This window comes from Pinus tabuliformis, chromosome 4_2 (assembly GCF_031772625.1).
Source record: "Pinus tabuliformis cultivar Carrire ecotype Pingquan chromosome 4_2, CPIR1, whole genome shotgun sequence".
In the NCBI taxonomy this organism is placed as follows: domain Eukaryota; kingdom Viridiplantae; phylum Streptophyta; class Pinopsida; order Pinales; family Pinaceae; genus Pinus; species Pinus tabuliformis.
This window is the reverse complement of record NC_142304.1, coordinates 1,118,631,157-1,118,654,589: the sequence shown is the minus strand read 5'-3', so window position 1 is coordinate 1,118,654,589 and position 23,433 is coordinate 1,118,631,157. Positions and strand designations below refer to the sequence as shown.

Below are 23,433 nucleotides of genomic sequence, written 5' to 3'. Positions count from 1 at the left end.
CGTCTTCGTTTAATGTAGGCATCGCTTCGGCCCACTTGGTGAAATAATCCACAGCAACGATAATGTACCCATGCCCCCCGGCCGAACGAGGGTTACAGGACGTATAATCGATGCCCCATTTGGCAAATGGACCTACGGTTACAACAGGGTGCAGTGGTGCAACAGGTGCACGCATCTTCCGGTGGTAGACCTGGCACTCGTGACATGCACGCACAACAAGGATGCAATCCTTGAAGATAGAAGGCCAGAAATAACCAGCACGGAGGATCTTCTGGGTGGTAGCATATCCGGACATATGGCCGCCACAAGCGCCGGAGTGGCAGTCATTCAAGACTCGCTCAGCCTCCTCGAGGGTTAAGCATCGGCGAAGAACAGAATCGACGCCGAGGCGGTACAGGGTATCGCCCAAAATGCGATATGGTTGAGCTTGGTGACGAATCCGTCGTCGAGCATCTTTCGATACGTTGGGACGAAACGAAGACGTTTGTAAATATACGATAATGTCCCCGTACCACGGGTCGAGGGTGCTGATGAGAAACAGCGTTTCATCCGGAATATGCTCCTCTGAGCGAGATGGTGCAGACTGGGATGGTAAGGAACAGAGCAGTTCAGCAAAGACCAGAGATTTCTTAGACTTGGCTGCAGTGAATTCCAAGTCGAACTCTTGGAGGATTACGATCCATTTCGAGTATTTGCCCCCCAGCAACTGACGTGACAAAATGTAGGTCATGGGGTTGCAATCAGAGATCACGGTCGTTGTGCGCAACAAGATGTAATGACGGAATCGTTGGACGGCACAGACAGCTGCCAATGCCAACTTCTCGACATATGCATAGCGAGTTTCCGTATCCAGAAGGTTGCGGCTAAGATAATATACAACATGCTCGGTGCCAGCATCGTCGTCTTGCACTAAAACCATGCCGATGGTGGTATCGGCGGCGACCAGATAAAGGGTGTAGTCACGGTCGTAATTCGGAGGTCTTAGGGGCGGAGCTGAGACAAGAAGGTCTTTAAGACGCTCAAAAGATTCTTGAGCGATAGCGTCCCAGCGAAAGGGCGTGTCTCGCTTTAATAACCGTGTGAAACCCTTAGCCACCTCGGCATAATTTGGAATGAATCGTCTGAGAAAATTAGCTTTTCCCTGCAAGCTCTGTAACTGATGTAGAGAGGCAGGGGGAGGAAAATTCAAAATGGCCTCGACCTTAAGGGGATCCAGACGGATACCTTCCCGGGAGACGATGAACCCGATCAGTCGGCTAGATTCTACGCAGAAGACACACTTATGCGGATTGAGTCGAATACGGTAGTGTCGACAGCGGAGAAAGATTTCGCGTAAATGAGATGGATGGTCTTGACGTTTAGCTGAATGAGCTGGAAGGTCATCTAGGTAAGGTTGTACGATGTGTCGGATATCATGAAAAGCATACGACATTGCACGCTGGAAAGTGGCACCGGCATTTTTAACACCGAAAGGTAACTTCTTATAAGCGAAGGTGCCCCAAGGACAAATGAAAGCAGTCTTATGCTGGTGTGCGGGGGCTATGTTGATCTGGTTGTAACCAGAGAACCCGTCCATAATTGAATAAATTTCGCTTCCTGCGCAGTCATCAATAAGCTGATCAATAAAAGGCGTAGGAAAGTTATCTTTTGGACAGGCGCGATTGATGTCACGATAGTCAACACAGACCCGAATAGTACCCTGCTTTTTATTCACAGGGACTATATTGGATACCCACTCCGTGAGAGGAATGGCATAGATGAAACCAGCTCGAAGGAGTTTTTCAACTTCGGCCTTGATGGTTGCAGCCTTTCGAGGGTGCACTGGGCGTAAACGCTGACGAACAGGCTTAGCGCCGGGATAAGTAGGGATTTCGTGCTCCACAATACTGGGGTCAATGCCGGGCATTTCCTCGTAAGACCATGCGAAAACATCACGGAATTCACGAAATAAAGCGGTATAAAGTTGAACTTCCTCAGGAGTGCATGTGACTCCAATGAAAATATTCTCGACAATCCCTGGTTTGACAGAGATGTCGATAGCCTGGGTTTGCGTAATGTTACCCATATTGCCTTCCGAGGACACTTGATATAACTGAACAGGCGTTTGGAGAGGCGGAGATGGGACACATGAAGCAAACCGCTCGAGACATGCGACCATTTCCGAATGAGGAGGGAGAAACGAAGAGCGATGGTGGTGATCTAACCAAGGGAGCTCCTCGAGAGACATAGTCTCAATGATAGCCTCGTCGGAGGGAAATGATTCCTTCAGGGGATCCGAAGTGGCCTCTTCTCCCAACCAAGGGAAGTGGTCATATGAATCGGGAACACTGCTTGGAAAAGCAGGTTCAGGAGGTGGAGCCGATGCAGTGACAATCTCGATGTAGTTGAGCTCGGCAGGACTCAACGGCATCATCTCGCCCCAAGAGTCTTCCTGATTCAAGGGAGGGAGAACCCATGGATCAGAACGCACTGTAATCATGTTAACGGAGGCGAGATTCGGAGGTGGGAGGGGAAAGACTCCCATCAAGGAGGGATCTTTGAATAATCCAGCACCCACACTCACTAGCGACTTGGAGGTATGCTCTACGAATGGCACATTCCCTTCAGAAGAGGAAGCAAAAAAGGACAACTGGTCCACCGTGACGATTCTCCCTTGATGGGGGAAGCGAACGACACGGAACAAGGAGGAAGCCATGGCTTGCATGGCATATGTCCAGCTTCGTCCAAGGAGGAGGTTGTAAGTGAGATTAGCGTCAACGACTTCAACCTCTACTTCTACCGTTTTCCCTTCTAAAGAGATAGGCAATCGCGGGAGGATACCATACGGACGAGATTCTCTTCCATCGAAAGCCTCTAGGGTCGTAGGAGACTGGCTCAGAGCAGGAGAACCAATAGCCTTCCAGCAAGCAACCGACATGATGCAGGTTGAGGCACCTTCATCAATGACTGTACGATGGATCGTTTTGCCGTTGATGAGAACCTGTATAAGGAAGGCCACCTGATGAGGCAGTCTCTGCGTGAAACCCTCGAGATCAAAAGAAATTAAATCCGAATCTGCCGGGTCTATGCCACCAATTGCTGATAGCAAGGACTTCCTCTGGGAGGGGCAGCTCTGGAGGACTTCTAATGCGGACATAGCAGACGAAGCCTGAGCTAAGTCCTCGACAATGCTATAATGCTGGGCAGCACGAGCATTGGGGTTATAAGATGACTTCTTGAGTACACCTTTGGGAGGGGGTCGGGGGATCGTCTCGGTGCTGGGCCGTTCGATGTGAAGGGGACCAGAACTGGACGGAGGAGCGCTGGAGGGAACCTCCGGCTCTTTCCCGGCTGAAGATGGATAATCTTTCGCTCGAGTCGAAACATGGATGGGGATGGTTCCAGCCATGAACACTTGAGAACCGAACGAGGAAGAGGATTGAGAAGGATCTGCCACCTGATGCGTCTGCTGGGACGGGAAAGGCTCTTTAAGCACAGCAGGAGGCCCTGGAGCACCTTTCAAAAGCCGACTAACCTCGGACCGCCTAGGGCAATCCTTGGTGTAGTGATCCTCCTCGCAGATGAGACAAGGATACTTAGGCTTCCGTTTGGCTCCTTCCTCGGAGGGAGGTTTAGGAGGGTTCTGCTTGGGCTGCCCAGATTTATCTTTGGCCTTCCCTTTCTTTTTGCCTTTCGAGGATTTGTCTGCCGCGGTGGACTGAACGGCGTTTACCTCGGAGGTATTCCCAGAAATAGATTGGCCCTGAGGAGCATTCTCTTGAGAGGCGGTCTGTTTCTGCTTCCCAGGGTTCGCGGCCGATTTCTTAGATGATGAATTTACAGAACCAATAACTCCATCAACAGAAGGCTTTGGTGGAGCTTTGGGTTGTCCAGGCCTCGGGGCGTCTGGCAAATACTCATATAAAGTACCTGACTGAGAATACACTAAGTCGAGGTATTGAGCTCGCGCGATTGCTTGCTCCTCAGTCACACACGCTCCCAGATATCTTTTGCAATTTTAGGAACAAAAGAAGCCGTGAACCAATCGTTCAGGAGTTGATCAGGAATCCAAAATTTAATCAAGCGACGACGCCTTCTCCATTCATGTATATGATCAGAGATGTGCGTAGCCGTATCCTGTTTGAGAGACGTGAGAAGATGGGTCCCAGTCTCGTACCGAATGGGTAACTGAAAATGAGTTAAAAAGGCCATAGCCAACGAGTTGAAATCTGAAAACATGCCGTGATTGAGTTCAATGTACCATTTAGCAGCTGAACCAGTGAGAGTCCTCTGGAAGAGGCGAAGCCGGATAGAATCATCAAGCCATGAGTTAGATGAGCACCAAAGGTGATAAGTCATTACATGGGCCTGAGGGTCCTCCCCGGCTTTGCCGTCAAACTTTGGACAGTCACCTGGTATTTTGGTTGGAACCGGTGGCCAATACGGATTATGCAAAATAGGGTCGTTTGTTAATTTGGACACATCAGGTAGTTCCAACGTTGCTAAAAATGGTAGATGTGGGTTAAAGGACATCTGTGGCTGCGGATTCGAGGCGACATTAGGGTTCCACCCAGATTGTGGTTGCCCCCACGAACTCTGTCCGGACGGGCCCGGCCCAAAAGGGCCTGGCGCGTAAGAATTTTGTCCCGATGGACCCGGTCCAAAAGGGCCTGGCGCATAGGGAGTTTGTACGTAGGGGTTCTGTCCGTATGGATTTTGGCCATATGTGGACGGTTGTCCCTGTGTCTGCCCCCCAGCTCCCCATGTACTAGCAGCTTGCCCGGCAGGTGCACCATATTGATAATTTTGATAAGGAGTGACCTGTGGTTGCTGATAATTTTGATAAGGAGCAAACTGATTTTGCCCCTGGGGTTGCTGGTAGCCATATGACTGTTGGGTCCCATACGGAGCCTGATAGGCAGGCTGCGTTTGGTAAGAGGGTTGATAACCTGTTTGAGTTTGAGGCCCAGGGTAATGTCCTTGAACCGGCTGGGGTTGAACCATATGTCCTGAAGGTTGACTCGGTCGGATTTGAGATGGGCCTAGTTGGCCAGCAGGGTAGACTTGCTGGGTGCCAGGTTGTCCATGCACCACCAAGGGTCGTCCTTGCGGAACGGATGACTGGACTGGCTGGATTGCTGGTTGACGCCGAGGTTGGCCAGCTTGTCCAGGTTGACGATTAGGGCGGACAACGGGTTGACCTTGCTGTATAGACGGTTGGCCCGTTTGGCCCCCAGTGTGAACAGATTGAGAGGAGGGCTGGGCTTGCTGCATGGCAGGCTGCCCTCCTTGGTGTATGGGCTGAGCAGAGGGTTGGCCTTGCTGTATAGTAGGTTTCCCTCCTTGCCCAGAAGGGTTCGTGAATTGAGCAGTGGGCTGGCCCTGAGGAACATAGGGTTGTCTGCCCTGCCCAGGGAAATGACCAGACTGGGTGGTAGGTTGGCCCTGTTGTACATAGGGTTGTCCACCCTGCCCAGGGAAATGACCAGACTGGGCGGTAGGTTGGCCCTGTTGTACATAGGGTTGTCCACCCTGCCCAAGAGGATACCCCTGCTGGACCACTGGTTGATTTTGAGGATTGTAAACTGACCCAGTTTGTCCAGATGGGTACCCTTGCTGGAAACCGAGTTGGCCTTGCTGAATGGAAGGCTGCCCTGGTTGTCCAGTAGGTTGACTCTGATGCGAATATGACGGACCTCCAATGCCCGTGGGTTGTCCCTGGTAAGGTTGACCCTGTGGGCCCCCAGATTGTCCTGGGTCAGGCGGGCCATAAAGTGGTTGCCCCTGAGGGGTTTGCACATAGAGTGGCTGGCCTTGATTGGGTGGTCCTATGGGCTGTCTGGGAGGATCCCGGTTCCCATGGAGAGTGTGAGTAGCGGGATCATACGTAACGTTCAACGGTTCCTCGTTTTCTTCGAAAGGACGATGAGGAAGGACTGAAATGTTCTCGAGGTACTCACCGTTTTCATCATAGTAAAAGAAGGGACCTTCGTAATCTGGGTCCGTTATGGGTTGCCCAAAAGCATCATACGGCCCCGATCCCGGAATGCCACCAGAAAAGGGACCAGCTTGAGGGTTTGCAGACGAGGAAACTGGTTCAGCACTGACAACCGGAGTCGGACGTGCTACACAGACAGTAGGTTGAGTGGGAACTGAGGTAACGGGCGTGTTAAGCCCTGTCGTAAGGGGTGTACTAAGGGGCTGCGAAACAAAGGGCCCGGTGGAGGCAATAAGACTAGGATCCCATATAGTTGTAGAAGTCGTTCTAGCGGCTATCCTATCCCTCACTGATTGATATCGTGGAGGGAGGGGAGAGGAAGCCGGGATCGGGGTCTCGATGTCTGTCACCACGGGCGTCTCACCGGTGCTGGAAGCTGTCTCATCCATGGGGGAAGTAGACATTGGAGACGACATACCAAGAGGGGTACGAGGGGTATAATCGGGCTCCCAGATAGGATTCCAATCTTCTATGTAATCTTCGTCGCCTGGGGCACGTACGTTGATAGGCTGGATACTCGGGACAATAGGAAGAGTACCGCTTACAACTGGTACCTCTGGAGCAACAGAGGATGGAGAACCTTGATCACTTAGACCGGGAGTTGATGGGTCAGCCAGGATGACCAGACCCCTTAGAAAACCTAAAGGAAACTAACGATAAAACCCTACTCAAAACTATCGCACACAAGATCTAAAACAGGTGATGTTATCGTGGCCAAATTAATTTTAAGACACAAGAACCAAACTTGACCTTTTCATGTTTCAGGAGTCGAGAAAAGGACGAAAAGATGACTCCAGTCTCCTTCGAATATTTAATGAGCACGAAGTGACAAGACGCTCACAGGCACCTTTTCATTTAGGGAGTCCGAAAAGGATCAAAAGTGACTGCTCTGGAGACTCTAGGTATAAGGTTTACCAAGCAACCCGTAAAACTGCTTATACACCTCAGCAATCGTATGAGAGCCAAGGACTTTCCGTAGTGCAGTCAATCTTCCTGAATGTTGTGTTCGGTGCGTTACGGTTCACAAGGCGGCAGACTCGGCTCCCTATGGATAAAGGATAAAATCCTAATGGGGTCTCCCTATATACGCGACGATACGTGGGAGCACAGTCCGTGTTAGACCACTATCGAGTCACAGAAGGAGGAATCACCCAACCTAATGTGAAACAACAGTGACTATGTTTAAAGACGCCGGAACACGTCTCTAACCTATACCTCTATATATTTGCGTTTAGTTCCAATGCGTTTTTAGATTCATTTGGTTCATTTTACAGTTGATCTTGAGGTTAAGTTTCGATTTCAAGCTCTATCGTATGTTCTCTCACAATTACCTAGATGCAAACTACATGCCAAAGAATTTCATTTTGTTCGATGAATTCTAACTATGAGAGGGCAAAGAATTTTGACCAAACAAAACAAATCTAAGCAAACAAGCAACTTAATGCAACTAAAGCGAGGAAATGAAACTTTTTCTTTTGAAGATGCAAATCAACGAAATGTTCTTTTTCCTTTTCAATTTTTTTTAAAGCAAAGCTACTAGTTTGATTTCCTTTCAATGGCACAAAGCATCTAAATGAATTTGGAGGAACCGGAACACCAAGCAAATTACTTAATGAAAGCACACAAAGTTCCCAAAACACTCAACAAAAGCTTCCAAATCAAAGGAAAACTAAGTTCTGCACGAGCTATGTGATCTAAGCTCGGCAAGACAAGCAAGGATTGCAAGTAAGGAGGAAGCGAAAAACCACTCGGAAACACAACCCAAAACACTCCAACAGTCACTGAACAAGTGCATAAACAAATCTGAAATCGGCTGGTCAAACAAGCAAACAAGATTCCTACGGTAGGCTTGACACACACACGGCCTCTAGATGTCTTAGGGCCAGAGCGCGAAATCAATGGAGAAAAGCGAACACCCGGAGGATGAGAGTCACAACCAGTCAATTAGAGACTCAACACAATCCAGCAACTATAAAAGTAATGAGGGAAACGTGAACCAAGCAGCGAAAGCAAAAGGGAAGGTATTCGCAAAATTAGAAAACTGAACAAAAACGGAACCCTATGGAACCAAGCTCCGCAATCAACCAGTTCAGAGTTCAGACAGTGAAAAGCAAGTCATAAAACAGGTGGAGAGAAGAAGGGATAGTCACAGCAAGAGGTTCAGGAGTCCAATTTGGTCAAAAATGAACTTTACAGGATCAGCGCGGGTAGCCTTCAGCAACTCGGCGCTGACAGGAGGAGGCCTGTAGCAACTTTGCGACGTCAGGGCGGAAGGACAGGGATAAAGCGCGTTGTCTCAGAAAAACGAGGTCAGCGCGGAAAGAAGCCACACAGACGCGACGACACAAATCACAAAGAAGCGGGGGCACGATGTCAGCGCGGAAGGATACGAATAAAGCGCGCTGTCTTTGAAAACGAGGTCAGCGCGACTGTTAGACGTACAGGCGCGATGGAAAGAATACCAAAGGAACAGGGTCGCGATGTCAGCGCGACTGTTCTGAATAAAAACGCGCTGAGAGCAAAAACAAGCAAGGCCAAAGCAAAAACTTCCCAAACCAAAGGCAAGAGTCTTTTAACAATTAAGATACTTCCCAGAAGTACCCAGAAAGTTTATAAGCAGAGAGACAATCCCAAAAACTCGGAAAAGAGACCAATCAAAGTCAAACACAAAAGTGGACTCAAGAGACAAAAAGGCTGATCCCCAGCGGAGTCGCCAAATTGTTGGAGAGGTAAATCCCCTCTACGGATAGAGGCGATCCCTACTAGCCCAGCGGGGGTCTAGCAACAATCACACAATGTTGTTATGCATGTTCCTAATTACGATTAAACAAGAGGTAAATAGCACCTACTTGGATTCCTGCGCTGTCGTTTGACGAAGAGATGTTGCCTTCGCTCCTTCGCTTCGGCTGGTCACAATCCTCCGTGATCCCCGCGAATAGATACCTGCACACACGAAGAGGAAACAAACGCAAGCGTGAAATCTAGTGAAAGCAACTATACATCGGTCAGAAAAGATGTAATTCACATTTAACCATAGCATAGACAAATGAGAATGGAACAATAATAGCAGTGATCTATTATTAATCAAAATAGAGAAGAGTACAACCAAATGTTCTGACGTCGGTAACCTTCTCAGGAGGGGCCAGTCAGCATGTATCTCAAGCATTCACCTTTGAGGATGATTCTCCCAAGACAAACAACTCTCTCTCACACACAAACAACATAAAACAACCTTCCCTAAGCAATCAATCACTTCCACACCTAGCACACCAAACCTATAGTAGCAGCAATCTGAGCACTATAAGCTCTGTACAATCCAAGCTATTCCAAGCTATGTCTAACTAGCTGCTCATGGTAATGGTGGGAGTTTATATAGGAGAAGGAGTCTCCTAAAAGGGTGGAAGGATGAGCTTATCTTCAAGGGAAGTTGTTGCAAAGGGTCGAACAAACATGCCATAGAAAGGAGTCGACATTCACAAAGCTAACAACCAAGCCTGGAGTTATCTGGAAGGCTGGCTGTTTGAACAAATTCGCCCAAACTAGATCAGCGCGGATTATTAGGCAACTGTCGCGCTGTCGCCGTGTCTCAATAACTGGGACAGTCATGTCAGCGCGGAAGTACACGAGAAAGGCGCGCTGTCGACCAGCGCGGAAAAGTGATGTCCTTCCGCGCTGGCAGCGCACGGAATACACTACAGGGCGCCAGTCATCGCGGATATTTAAGGAACAGACGCGCTGATGGACAAAACTTTAGAAAAATGGGTTTTTTGGGCCAGTTCAGAAAGCAGGAGCTTAGTGATTGTGAATTCTTGGCACAGCAGGGTGACTGACAGGAAGGCAGTGACAAATTACTGTGTAACAGTTAGGATTTAGATTTTTTCTAATTTTTCATTAGATTTTAGTTTTATTCTATTTTGATTTTAAATTTAGAATTTTACAATCTATAAAAAAACATAATATATATATATATATATATATATATATATATATATATAGATAATAAAAAGAAATTCGATGTTTTTTTATATTGTATATTCGATGTTATTAGGTGTTAAGATTCTTATTTATTATTTACTTTTAAGTTTCATGTAGTGGTTTCTTTTTGGTCTTAGAATTAGATATGTTATAGTTTAGTTTAGTTTTATTTTATTTTAGAGTAAATCAAAAAGTCATAAAAAAATAAAAATATTTAAAAATAAAAACTTTTGAAGAAAGACTAATTAAAAATTGAAAATATCTTTTCATGTCTTTTTTCTGTTGCAGGATTAATATTTATCATTTTTATATAGTTAAACATGCTTAAATGTTTATTTGCAGATTAGCTATATGAAAGTGTTAACTGGTCAGCATTTTAATTTTATGATCATTTAAAGCATTTGATTTTTTTTGAAGTTTAATTGCTAGAACATTGTTAAAACATTGTGCATTTATTGAACATCTTGCATTGCTTGGGTTATTTGATGATATATGATTGTTTTACAGGGTTCATATTTCTGCAATATTTAATAAATAATCATTTAATCATTAACTCCATAAGGCACTGGTACATTAATTTCTAAATCAATAAAATGCTAAATTGTCTTGCTGTGTCTCCCAACCCAATTGGTTCACAGTTGGCCTTCCTTTGTCCCAGGGTCTACCCCCCTTAGCCTCGGGAGACGTCTTAAACAGAGGGATCAGGGATCAGGGTGACAGCCCTCGGTCTGAGCATTGTCGCGCTGCCTAGACAGTTTGTGCGACAACAAGCCTAATCATTGACATCCCTATATTTTGGCTAGAAGAGAGGATCTCACGGACTAGATTACATTCTTTTCTTTCCTCTTCTCATGTGATCATCCGTGTGTGGGCATTTTGTTTTCCTACCTACCACCAACTTTACCATCCATGTGATTATGTCCACATTCGCTTTGGCATTTGTGACATGAGTAATCATATAGGCCGACATATTTACATTGATTTGATGATATGTTGGTTGCACTAGCTTTATGATGACACTTAGTATTAGTTTTGTACCATATGCATGTTAGGGTAGGATGCATTGCATGTTGATATTCGCATTAGAACCAATGACATGTGATATTTCTCATGGTAGATTAACTACATTTAGATTAAAATTTGCATATTTTTATTTTTTTGTTGATTTTACGGCCTAACACTAAGCATGGGTGATCATAAGACATCATAAAAACATGTTTCCCCGTGGGGTTAGTCTTTGATATGTGCAGGTAACATGCCTATGGTAACTAAGAGATTGTTGGTGTTCTCATGATGTCTCGTTCAAGTAGCTTTTACCAGTTTTCCGAGAGAGTATGTCCCAGTTGGAGCCAGATGTTGCCCACCATTTTGTGGGTGATACCCCCAGGAGAAAAAATTTCTCCATGATGGTCCTCAGCCTGTAGCTAGCAGCCCCTCGCAACCACCAACTAGCTCGATGTGTCATTTCTCTGCCACCTAAGCCAACCATGTGGTCCCTCACCCATCTGTCATGATCGTATGTTTGAAGGTGGGCCTCCCAAACTCAAAGGTATCCCTTGTTATTTGGTAATTGAGTATTCCAGTTTATTTATCATGGAAACTTTGGGCATGGATTAATGGGGGGATTCGGCAGAAAGAGTGGTCTAGGTCCATGCTCTTGTCCCCTAGGTCTCTTTTGGGATGTTAACCTTGCACCATAGTCCCGTGGGATCTCTTTTTTTGACCTATTGGTTTTAGTGATGGTACTACATGGGAAATCGTAATTTTGGTTGCGTGGTCCCGCCCCTGAGTCGCATATATTACTCTCCTTCTGCCCATTACACCCCCAATCATCTCTCCTCCTACCTGGGTCCACATTCCTACACTAGATCCACATAGGGTCAACCACCCCCTCCCCTTCCCCACATCTTGGGTCGGGCTTGTAATGATGCCCGGAGGTTCATGCAGCTAATAGAAAAACAAAAAACATAATTGACCACATTCAACATGAAATTGTACCACAAAATGAAAAAGATGGTCGGGACAAAGGCATTTAGCACGTAGGCAAAATCCATGACATGAGCTCTACCCCATTCCATGGCCATCACCCTAGTTCCTACATGGCTCTTGATGAGCCTCCTTTATCATTCAAGAACCCATGATTGTCCTAAACCCCGGTGGGCGATGAACTGCCCCACCTTATAAGGGGGTATCCACTATTATACTTTACGCATCATGCTCTCATTACCTAGAGCCTCAAGCAGTTAATCAAAGAAAATCATAAAAAGGAAAAGGCATAGGAAGAAGGGTGGAAAAATCAAAGTCGGGGTAACTCATGCACCATGATTGCTCCCTCCTACACATTATTTACTCAAGTGTGGGCTTCCCTTTTATTAGCTACCCTTGTACCATGGCATGTGATCTAGGTTGCCCCCTTTCATTCCTTGTTCGATTCCATCATCATGCCACATGCCACCACCATTTGAAAGATGTACGACAGACATACCACCCCCTTTAGAGGTAGAAACCACCTAATAGGATGTTGGGTTAACTCTATTTGGAGTTGGGAGATATTAGCACATGCCAAAGCCCACTATGGAAGGGCATGCCATTATGAAGTGCTCACTTGTTATCCATGGTTTATAAACTCTTCTACTCCATGTAAATCAATCTTCTTCTAGATGCATTAAGGGATGAAGATGATCTTGGCATTGACAATGATAGAGCTAGTTTTGAATCTAAAGGTGATCGTGCTTCTAGCGGATTTAGAGCCCCCAGTGTTCTTGATGATATAGAGCTTTTTGATGTAATAAGTAGGCCACCAGAACATCAAAAATAAAACTTTTGTTCCCGTTTTAGTTTTCTTTTTGCATGATTAATTTTCTTAAGATTTTCTATCTTATGTTCATGTTTTTAGTATCATGTTTCATGAACTTGTTTCTAGACATTAAACAAGATGTGTTTTTGCGTGATAATCCGAACATTATAGTCCTAAAAGCTGATAAAGGAGAGGTCATTGACATCCTTGATAACGCTGACTATGTTAGCAAAATGATTGACCATCTGCATAACAGTGGCAGTTACATTGAACTTAAAAAGAAATCCATTAAAAAAGTTTCTAAAGAAATTGCGCTGGCCATTAAATCTAATAATTCTCTTAACTCTATTAGCAAAAAGCTTATTGAAAGCAATCCTCTTACTCCTAGAATTTATGGCCTTCCAAAGGTCCATAAAGTTGGGGTCCCCCTGAGACCTATTGTCAACACAATAGGTGGTCCCTCATATCTTCTTTCTAAATTCCTTGCTCAAAACCTCAAACCCCTAGTTGGTCTCACCGGCTCCTTCGTCAAAGACTCGGTGACCTTTATCAAGGACGTGAAAAATATAAGGCTTAACCTTGGTGATTTGTTAGTGAGCTTTGTTGTTGTTTCCTTTATACCAAAATTCCCGTTCAAGAGGCCATCGATGTCATTAATCAGATAACCGATAGTGACACAGGCAAATTGATTGGTCTTTGCCTTACCTCCACTTTTTTCAACTTCCAAGGTGAGTTCTTTGAACAAACTTGTGGGGTTGTGATGGGTTCTCCTCTTTCCCCCATAGTTGCAAACTTATTCATGGAATATTTTAAGACCAAAGCTTTGGCCTCTGCTCCATTCCGCCCCAAGAAATAGAAGAGGCTTGTGGACGACACTTGTGTCATTTGGCCCCATGGTCATGAGAAATTAGATCTGTTTCTCATCCATCTGAATTCCCAATCTTAATCCATCAAGTTCACGATGGAAGTTGAAGAGAATGGACGCCTTCCTTTCCTTGATATTCTCCTCTCCAGGATGGAAGATGGTTCCGTGTCTCACCATGATTTTTGCAGAAAATACTCACACGGAACAATATCTTCATGCTGTTTCTCATCATTTTCCGGCACAAAAATTAAGAGTTCTTAACACTCTTGCTACTCGTGCGCTTAGGATTTCTTATGAGAATCACTTAGAAGAAGAAAAGATTCATCTATTGAATGTTCTTGAAAATAATGGCTATAGCAGACAACAAGGCATCAGAGCTTCTCAAAGAGCCAGTAAAGAATCTCGAGTTAAGCAAACTCGTGATGATCAAGTTTCTAAAGTGTTGCTTCCCTTTATCCAGGGAACCATGGATAAGGTTGGTCATATTCTTAAGAAGAATAAAGTTGCTACTACTTTCAAGCCCCTTAATACCATTAGGAATTCTCTTAACTCAATTCCTTGCTCGTGTGGGATTCCTTACAATGGTGAAACTGGTCACTCCATTAACCAGAAAATCCAAGAACACACAACGAACATTAAACATGATCACTCTCGTTCCTTAGATTTAGCTAAACATGCGGTGAAATCTAAACACCATGTTTGCATGGTGGATTCCCAGGTCATAGCCAGGGTTGACCATTTCCATCATAGGAAGCTAAGAGAAGCCATTGAGATTGAGAAGCACGCGATCAATCTCAAACGAGATGATGGATGGAAATTAAGAAAGAGTTGGATTCCTGCCCTCTACTCTTGATTTCCTTGGATTCCTCTTGATGTCTTTTTTCTTTTGTATTTTCCCGTTCTCGTCTTTTATTTTTTCTCTATTCTTGTCTTTCCCTTTTTCTTAATCTCCCTAATAATTTTTTTTAATTATATTTAACTAATTTTAGTTTTATTGTTCTATTCCACATTGATTATTCTTATTATCAATTATTGTAACATATATCTATCCTCTTTTCTAACAATTTTTTCTTTTAATTTTATTACATTATCTCATTGATATTGAAAATAAATCATAAATTAATAAATAAATATTATTTATTCTATTAAAATGAAAATAAATAATAAATTATTAAATAAATTAATATTTTATTCAATTAACTAATTCCTAATTCATAACAACCTTCGCTCAACAGCTAGTCATAACGGCTAATTTTGGGCCAGGATGCATCTCTGCTATTTAAACAATTTGGAAGATTGGTTTTTTCACCATTGTCCTGAGGATGAACCACATTAGTTGGTTCGAAACATTGACCAAAATTCAATGATGTGATTAATCTGAAAGACAATCTCTTTATCAATAAGGATCACAAAAGTCTTAGATCTAACATGATTAATCATGTTGGCATGTTCTTTTCATTTCTATCATGTGTTTAATGATAGTATTGATTATATATATTTCAAATTTTTAGTATGTCAAACTTAGTGGCGAACTTTAGCCACAAAATTTTAACTGTTGGACTTTTGTCGAACTTCAAAGTTGCCAAACTCGAACACGAACACAAACCAACTGACTTAGGTGTATACTTCAGAACTATGAGTTTCAATAAACCTCTACAAAGAACTTCTCTTTATAAGCAATTGCACAGACCTGCTAAAACAGCCACAAAACACAATGAGATCACAAATATTATCAAACCTCCATCAATTTATCCGAGGTGTGAGGGAGTTTGGAAATCCTCTCTAAGCAGCATGATGTTGGTGGTCTCAGCCTTAGAACCTTATAAAGAATGATTTAAAAAAGAATGGCATTGTGCAAAAAGTTAAAATGTCAGATAAGCCTTCACAAATAAACATAGATCTAAGCAAGTCTAGAAAGCCCATGAATACTAGATATCCCTTCTTTCTGCGAAGGTTGAATAAGTAAAGCTTGTTCATCAGGAAAAGGAAATTTGAAAAAGTGACTGCAGGTGCAAATCGCAATATTTATGACAGTAAATTTTTGTTTGCAATACAATGGTTGAGGTGGAATGACCAAACCATTATGGCTCATCATCTCAGAAAAAGTTCTATTTAATTAGTAACTGATGGAAAATAAAATATACCGTAATAAATCATTCTTCATGCTCTTTTTGTTATTAACATTTAACTAGTCTGATTAAAGATTTAATGTAGAAGTCAAAAGAAAGAGATGATATATCCATTCTTCACAGAATCTCGCCAATTATAAACAGAACTTAGAAATAGTAAGTTCAAAGAGTCTAATATTATGTACATTACCACTGATTATCTTCAAAAGGACCTGCTCCCCTATAATCTTCAGAGACGGTTTTATTCTGTTTCAAAAACTAGAACGTAAAGCAAAAGCTATTGTTGCAATCAACTTATAGACAATGCCCCGTATGACATATATATCTGCATATGTCAAAATATATATGATCATCAAAACTCAAAGCTACCAGACTAGATTCAGAGAATGAATCAGCAAAGCCAAAAAGTAAGAGCTCACTCAGACTCAGGAAAAGCTCAAGATTTTCGTTTTTCTTTTCCATGGAAATAAATCCCCAGGTATCTCTTGGGCACTTGCCCCCATTCTGAGCATGTTAACCAGTGTAAAGTGTGTGGCATAAACTTGGTGCACCTAAACCTGGGGGAATCAAACCAGGGCTCTGCACAGTGCATCAGATTACCAGCAATGTCCTAGCAACAGTGCCACCAACCGATTGAGCTAGCCCTTGGGGCTGGGGATGGCTCCAGTTGACTAATGGACTTCAAAATTAAAAAACAGAAACAAATATTTTTCACATTGGGTCGACCATAGGGGTTTCTTCACAGCTTACTTAGATGCCTTTGGGATGAAAAGTAGCAGCTGTTTGCCCTGCAGGAGCTCAGGGAAGGTAATGCAGTTTGCTTTAGAAGGTAAGAGGGTGGGTGCTGAGCTTCTGAGGAAGGTAAATATAAAAGTTTTGCAATGTTCATATGCTGCAAATTTTCAATAACTCATTTCAAAATACAAAGAAGATACTGCATAGTACAAAAAGGCGTGTCCTCTATATAGTTGAAAGGTTTGAGAGTTGTCTACTATGAAATTGGGTCAGGATAACAAGAAAAATGAGTGCCTTTTTTATTTTGTTGTCTTTTAGACAATGACATGAGTCAGATTCTTGAGTCTCAAGAGTCATACTCGTTAAGTCAATCTGACTTGGGTACAAGCCATACAATTTCAAATAGTGAGTATGACTTAGGGCCAGAGCTAACTCAACTCCGTTTCCATAAAGAGCAGTTAAATTTGGGAATCAACTACTTGAAAGACTCTGGTAACACAGTCAAAAAAACATCATTGGTTACCAAAAGATTTGGTTAAAAAAATACTACAGAAAATATGAAACTCCAAAAATGCCCATTCACAAGGAGGCCAGATGTTATTATCCGTTATTATTTACTTGATTTAATGCCAGCTCCAGCCTCCACGTGCTGCTACATTGATGGCTTGAGATTACATGATTGATGGAACCAGTTGCTATTTTCATCGTTGTTTCACTAAGCAGTAGCTAGAAAGAGAGATTGGGTTTAAGATAATATGGAAATATGACATTTAGAGACTCATATACATTGTTTAGCATGAAAGTTTCCAGGTGCTACTAAATTCAACAGTAACCCTTCTAGTCTTTTGTGACCTGGACCAGGTTTGAAAACTGTAGGATCTCCTGTGACTGCACAGGGATCTCTCCCATCTTCTCTACTCCCTACACACCATCCACCAGGGGTGAATTGGCCATCTGAACGACCCAAAAGCTCCTTGTCTATTTTATCCAGAACAGGATCATCTTTGGCAAACTTCCTAGCAAAAGGGGCACCACTTTCGATCATATCATCAAAATTTTTGACAGTCAAAGAAGTTGGATGTTGTTTAGGGGGTGTGTCCCAAGCAATATAATGTAAGTCATGGTTCACAGTTGTATTCCGGAACCCCTCAGAATTGCAGATAACAGTGTGGAAGTACCCTTCTGGTGAAGACACAAAATTTGTATAGTACATTAAAACCGTACGAGGCAGATTATCCCACCCCCATATGCAGAACTCCAAAAAGGTGCGAGTAAGCATAACCCATGCTGAACCTGCCAAGGGTAAATAGCCTGCATTAGATTCAACATGCTTTTTTTAACCAAAAGAGCATAGATGCACTTCCTGAACTGTGTGGGGTTCTTTTATACCAACCTGCAATAAAGATAATAAAACCTTATTCCTTTATAAACCCCAAAGATATAATACAATTAAAACTATCATTTCTGTAGATCCATCTTAAGCGCAGATCTAATAAGCACTGAAAGGAATCAGAAGGAAACACTAGATGTGCAAATCTCCATGTCTTTGCACCTACTATATAATAAATGTTGAGATTTGCAGCTCGCCTTTTTTACCAATATTGCAAGTAAAATGAATAATATGTCAGTATTCTTTTCAAATGTTATAGTGACAAAGAAAATAGGATGTTGTCCCCTTTTTACCTTATTTTCATTTATTTTATAAGCAATAAACATACACATGTGACGTAACAGGCATCTCCCCCCACCCGGGCTGTAGGACACCTTGGTTCTCTCAGTGCACTTACATGGATAATATTTTGCAAAGTTATAACCCCAATAAAGACAAGTAGATGTCAATTCCTAAGCTCCAGGCATCTACAATAAAACAATTGAGGGACAACCTTCCTTGCCTTGTAACAACTCAAGGAAACTCGTATCCTATTGAATATGTCTATCATGTACAAAAGTAAGAAGATGGATTATAGGTTTCTTCTAGACATAATAAAGGAAATTATGGATTTCAATGATATACCTGTTACCCCTCTTTCAGCAGGGGTACGCATATCTATTGCAATGTTTTAAACACCATTGTAAACCCAAGGTCACAAGTCAAAAGCCATGTAAAAACCATGTGAAGCCTGTTACCCACCATTTTGTGGGTGATATCCCTAGGACCAAAAAATTCTCCATGATCATCCTCAGCCGGCAGCCAGCAGCGCCTTGCAGCCACCAAATAGCTCTGTTTAGCATGGAATCCCTCCACAGTAAGTTTTGGGGCTTGTTAGGATTCCAAGAAACTCTCCTAGGTTGTAGCTCGGAGATGCCTGGTAACATATAAATTCAACTATTGTTGCAGGTTTAATGGAAGGACTAATGGTTTGGTTCAAGCCAGATAACCACTTCTACTTTGTTTCACTTCAGACATGCATGAACACCCCCAGACTACAAGGCTTTAGAACACCAATTGCTCACAGTTTGAGGTATAAGATGAATATGGAGAATACAAACCACACCAGCAGATGCACAAGACCATGTGATGGCCAGTTGCAACTAGTAAAGAAGTCTGCAAATCTAATCTACTAATGCACAGACGGGATGACAGCTCTCCTGCATTAGATAGAAAGAAACTTGGACCACCTATTCAATGATGCATACAAGATTACAACACAGAAATAGGATGACAACTATCTAGTGTTAAATGGTAAACCTCAAAGATCAAGAACACAGCATATTAGGCACAGCTTAGAACAGAGGAAAATGGAAAGTGAGCAGTTAATAGCAAAATAAGCTTATATTAGCTAAAAAAGAAGACGAGACGCTGCAACTGACAAAATATCTACAGTCTCCAGAAGTTGAACTTTACATCAAATGCCAACCTTGATTACATCTTGCTTCTGGGTATTTATAGATTTCATTACAAGGGCACTTGGCCATTTTAGGTATGGAGGGGTCGTAACTGACCACCAACCACATTTAACTGCACAATGGAGTCTCTGATCATGCTTGCTTGCTTCAGTGGATGAATCTGATCTGCTCAGGTGCTGCGCTGTCCCTTTTGGCCGTTGGAGTGCTCATACCAGTGGAGTCCATAACTGATAAATTCAGTTACAGGGTCGTGCTACGTCCTTTTCCCTCTTGGCCATGTCTTCTGTTAAATATGGTTGTTGGGAACTGACTGTGACTGGTACTGGCAAACTGATTATCTCATGCCTCGGGCAACAGAGTGATCAAGGACGTGGAGTGCATGGGCAAACAGTCAATCAGGATGAGAAGGAAGGATGACCGTCGAATCAAGGAAACGGATGGCGGAGATGGCTCGACGGAGGCTACAGGCCAAGGTGGGAGCGGGGTGAATTGGGGCCGTCAGATCTTCGGCGGACAGATCAGACGGTCATCGGGCTAAGGAGTTGTCATTTAACGGGCGCGGGCGGTTTGGATGGGCGGTAATGGTATTCATCGCACTGCTTTCGAGCATGAAGCGGTAAAAGCCGAGAGTCGCGCGATTCCATTCAGCGGTCAACACGTAGCGGCGGATGAGAGAGAAAAACTGCTCTCATCGCGCGCTAACATTCGATCGAGTTGCGGGCCCGAAAAGAGCGAAAAGCGTCAGATCGTGGCAGAGAAGGATTTGACGGTGGAGAGTAATCGGACAGGTTACTTTATCGGGCGCGATGTGGGCCGTTAGATCGGCGGGGGTTAATCAACGGCAGGAAAGAGGTGCAATGGGTTTATGAGCATGCGAGGTCATATGGGTGCGGTTCTATGATGGGATTGGGGTTTGCGCTTGAGGCTAAAGTAAAAAGGGGCTTATTTTGCAAGGTTTAGCAGCAAAATAGAGGAATGGAGGGCGGAGAGAAAGTGGGATAGGAAAGAAAGAAGGGAAAAATGACCAAATATGAAACCTTTTTGAGCTCAACCAAACAGACCAAATCTTTTCTATTCTTAGAAAATCAGCATTGCATAGCAGAGCTAACAGGGCTCAAAGCCCAAGTTTTGGTCAAAGATGTTGTAAAACTCTGCAAATTGTGGGCGCGGAGCGCGAAGTGTACAATTGAGTCATAGGGTTGTCTGCCCTAAACATTGTAATTGTAAAATAGTGTAAAGTCGGCCTACCCATGGTCCGCGGACCATGGGATTGTATAAATAGAGCGAAGCTCTAAGTTGTAAAGATAGCTAAGAAGGGATGAATAGATGAATAGCGAAGGAATGGTTCGAGCTTATAGTAGAGTTCTAAGTGTCTTGAGTTGTAGTAGTAGGAAGAGGCTTTGCAGCTGAGTGCACAGACGCCTAGTAGAGGCCACAGCTAAGTGCGCGGACCCCTGCAGCTGAGTGCGCAGGGCGGTGTCAAGTTTGTAAGAAAGATTGAAGAGTAATAAAAGAGAAGTTGATTCATATTCATGTGTATTTGTTGTGCATTATCTTCTTTATGTTTGTATTCGTTTATATATTACGCGCACTGTTATGATTGTTGAATATGTTGTAATAACCATAAATCTTACACACACAAGTTAAGGAATCGTTTAATTAGCAAGGATCTTGGGTATTATACGGGTCGCGCCCCGAGTAGGGCTGCACGGAAGCCGCACCGCAGGGCGCGAAGGGATCTCAAGTGCGCGCAATGACAGGTCAGACCGCAGACCTCCAAAAGCCCATCAGACATCCCTAGGGTGTGGAACCCTGATTCTAGCACCCCCCATACTACTTCGGGTGAGACCTTTGTCTGCGCTCCGCGGACTGTTGCCAAAAGGGCCAGTAGTACCGAGATATGCTTGGCTAAATCACCTCTGAACCTGGGTCAAGCCCCACTAAGCCAACAAATGGTTCCATTGTCGGGATAGAAGAGGCCGAGGAGGACCATGACATGTCCACAGGGCAGGGGGCTGAGGACATAGACTTGGCCGAAAAGCGCGCGGACCCAGAAACCACCTTACAACAGTTGAAACGGTCGCGCGTGCCTAAGAAACCGCTCCCCAGAAAGAAGGTTAAGGCATCAAAGACATCTATCGACCCAATCACGCTTACAGAAGGTGATCTTTTTGACATCGGTGAAACGGTTCGCGATGTCACTAAGGACGCGCTCCAAGAGGTGATGATGGAGCAAAACACTGTGTTGGGGGCGCTAAGCGCACAGTTACAAGAACTATAGGTGCAAACCCCACAAACAGGAATGATGGCCCCATATGTCACAGCAAGTACATCAGAGGCAAAACAGATGTTGCGCGCCTGAATGACCAACACTTTTGTGTTCCCCGAGGGCGCGTTAGCAGCAGCGAACGAAGTTGACCGAGCTGTGGTGGGAAGGATTAAGGGATTGGGCTTAAACTTGGCTGCCCTTCCGCGAGAAACCCTGTACCAGTTACAGGATGGGATCACAGCCAAGCTCCACGCCAGAGAAGGCCGCGCGCTACAGGTATTGAGCGAACAAAAGATCAATATGGAACAGCTCAGTCGGCAGCGTGATGAACTGGTTGTGCAGACTCAAGGACTGGAGCAGGTGGTAGACAATGCTTGTAAAAATGTCCCGGAATTGGTCATCCCAACAGATCTACCAGTAGCGGAACGGATCCACCGATTGGAAAGTGGATTCCGCAAGGCAAAGTGTTGTGTGTGGAGCATGAATGTTCAGAGGTCTTTTGTTTCAGTCGGATGTATACCCCAGGAAGTTTGTACACCCCTCCAAGTGGGGGGGTGCGGGGGGGGACAAGGGGGGCCGATCCCCCCCGGCTGGGGGGTCCAGGGGCCAGCGGTCCCCCGGCAGGGGCTCGGGGGTAGCGCCCCCGAAGCTAAAAACAGATGTAAAATTGCCTTGTAAAAGTATAGTAATTTCCAGTCAATCTGGGCCGTTCATTAGGCGGATGATCTAACGGTAGAACTTATGTTTAGTTTAGGGTTTTTTGCCCTAGAAGGCAACCCCTCTCTTTGTATGAGGGCATTGTATTTGAGGTTGTGTAATAGATGTGTAGACTGTGAGTGAGAAACAGAGAGGTGAGACTGTGAGAGAAAACAGAGGATATTACAGCGGATCTGCTGTAAGTTGTGTCTCTTCATTTTGCTGGATAATAGAAAGGAAGGACTGGGGTGGACGTAGCCCAAACTGGGTGAACTACGTATATCTGCATCTCTCTTGTTTTATGTGTTTTCTGTGTTTATATTTCTGCAATATTTTATGTGTTCCATTGCTCCGTAATATATAATTTTATAACACAAATGAGGAAGCAACAAGGGTACAGTTGGACCTCAATCTTCAGACTATCGAGCTGCAACTAAAGGCGCAGTCCTCTATGACCCCGGAAGTTAGGAAACAACGCGTTGGCGCTATTCAAAAAGGGTTGGAGGAAATAAGCCAGGCAGTACAGAACTGCACTGCTATGTTGGAAGAATCCTTCACGGTCCTCACTTCATTACAGGAGGACCCCAACATACAGCGCCTGGAAACAGAGGCGCGGGAGCTTCAAGTGCAGTATGACAGTGTGCGTGGAATGGCGCAGACAGTTGTCCTAACCCAACGGCTTGCGAAGCTACAGCAGGCAAAGGCGTTGAAGGAACAGGTGGATGTCGCGCGGCAGAAAGAGGCAGTCCTTAAAGCACACGTCCAGCCTTGGATTGATGAGGCCTTCCTCATCACTGCAGACATCGAAGGAAAGCTCGCACAGATGAAGGCGATGCATGCCTTAAGACAAGGAGTTGCCCCTGACAGCGAGACTTCAGCCGAGAGAGTGGAGCAAATCCAGCAGACTACAGATCAGTGCGCCGCGGACCTCCAGGAAGCGAAGGAACGGTTGGAGGGGCTTCGTGCCAAGATCGCTGCACCAGCAGAGTGACTCGGGATGAGTCACGATGATTGTGTTAGGGGCCTGTTGGGCATGGAATCCCCCCACAGCAGGTTTTGGGGCTCAAAGCCAAAATTTTGGTCAAAGATGTTGTAAAACAATAGAGTTCAGGCTTCTGTGATCCATATCAAGTTAAGAAAGAT

General features: G+C 44.3%; 1 protein-coding gene across 1 annotated transcript in view; it reads right to left on the bottom strand.

Annotated features, from left to right (window-relative positions):
• Positions 1 to 17,038: 17,038 nt before the first annotated feature.
• LOC149173587 (beta-glucuronosyltransferase GlcAT14A-like) overlaps positions 17,039 to 23,433 on the bottom strand; it is a 177,363-nt gene continuing 170,968 nt past the window's right edge. Inside the window, exon 4 of the mRNA XM_089424668.1 lies at positions 17,039 to 17,771. Coding sequence (XP_089280794.1) covers positions 17,257 to 17,771 — 515 coding nt within the window. The 3' untranslated portion in view covers positions 17,039 to 17,256. The remainder of the gene's footprint in view (positions 17,772 to 23,433) is intronic.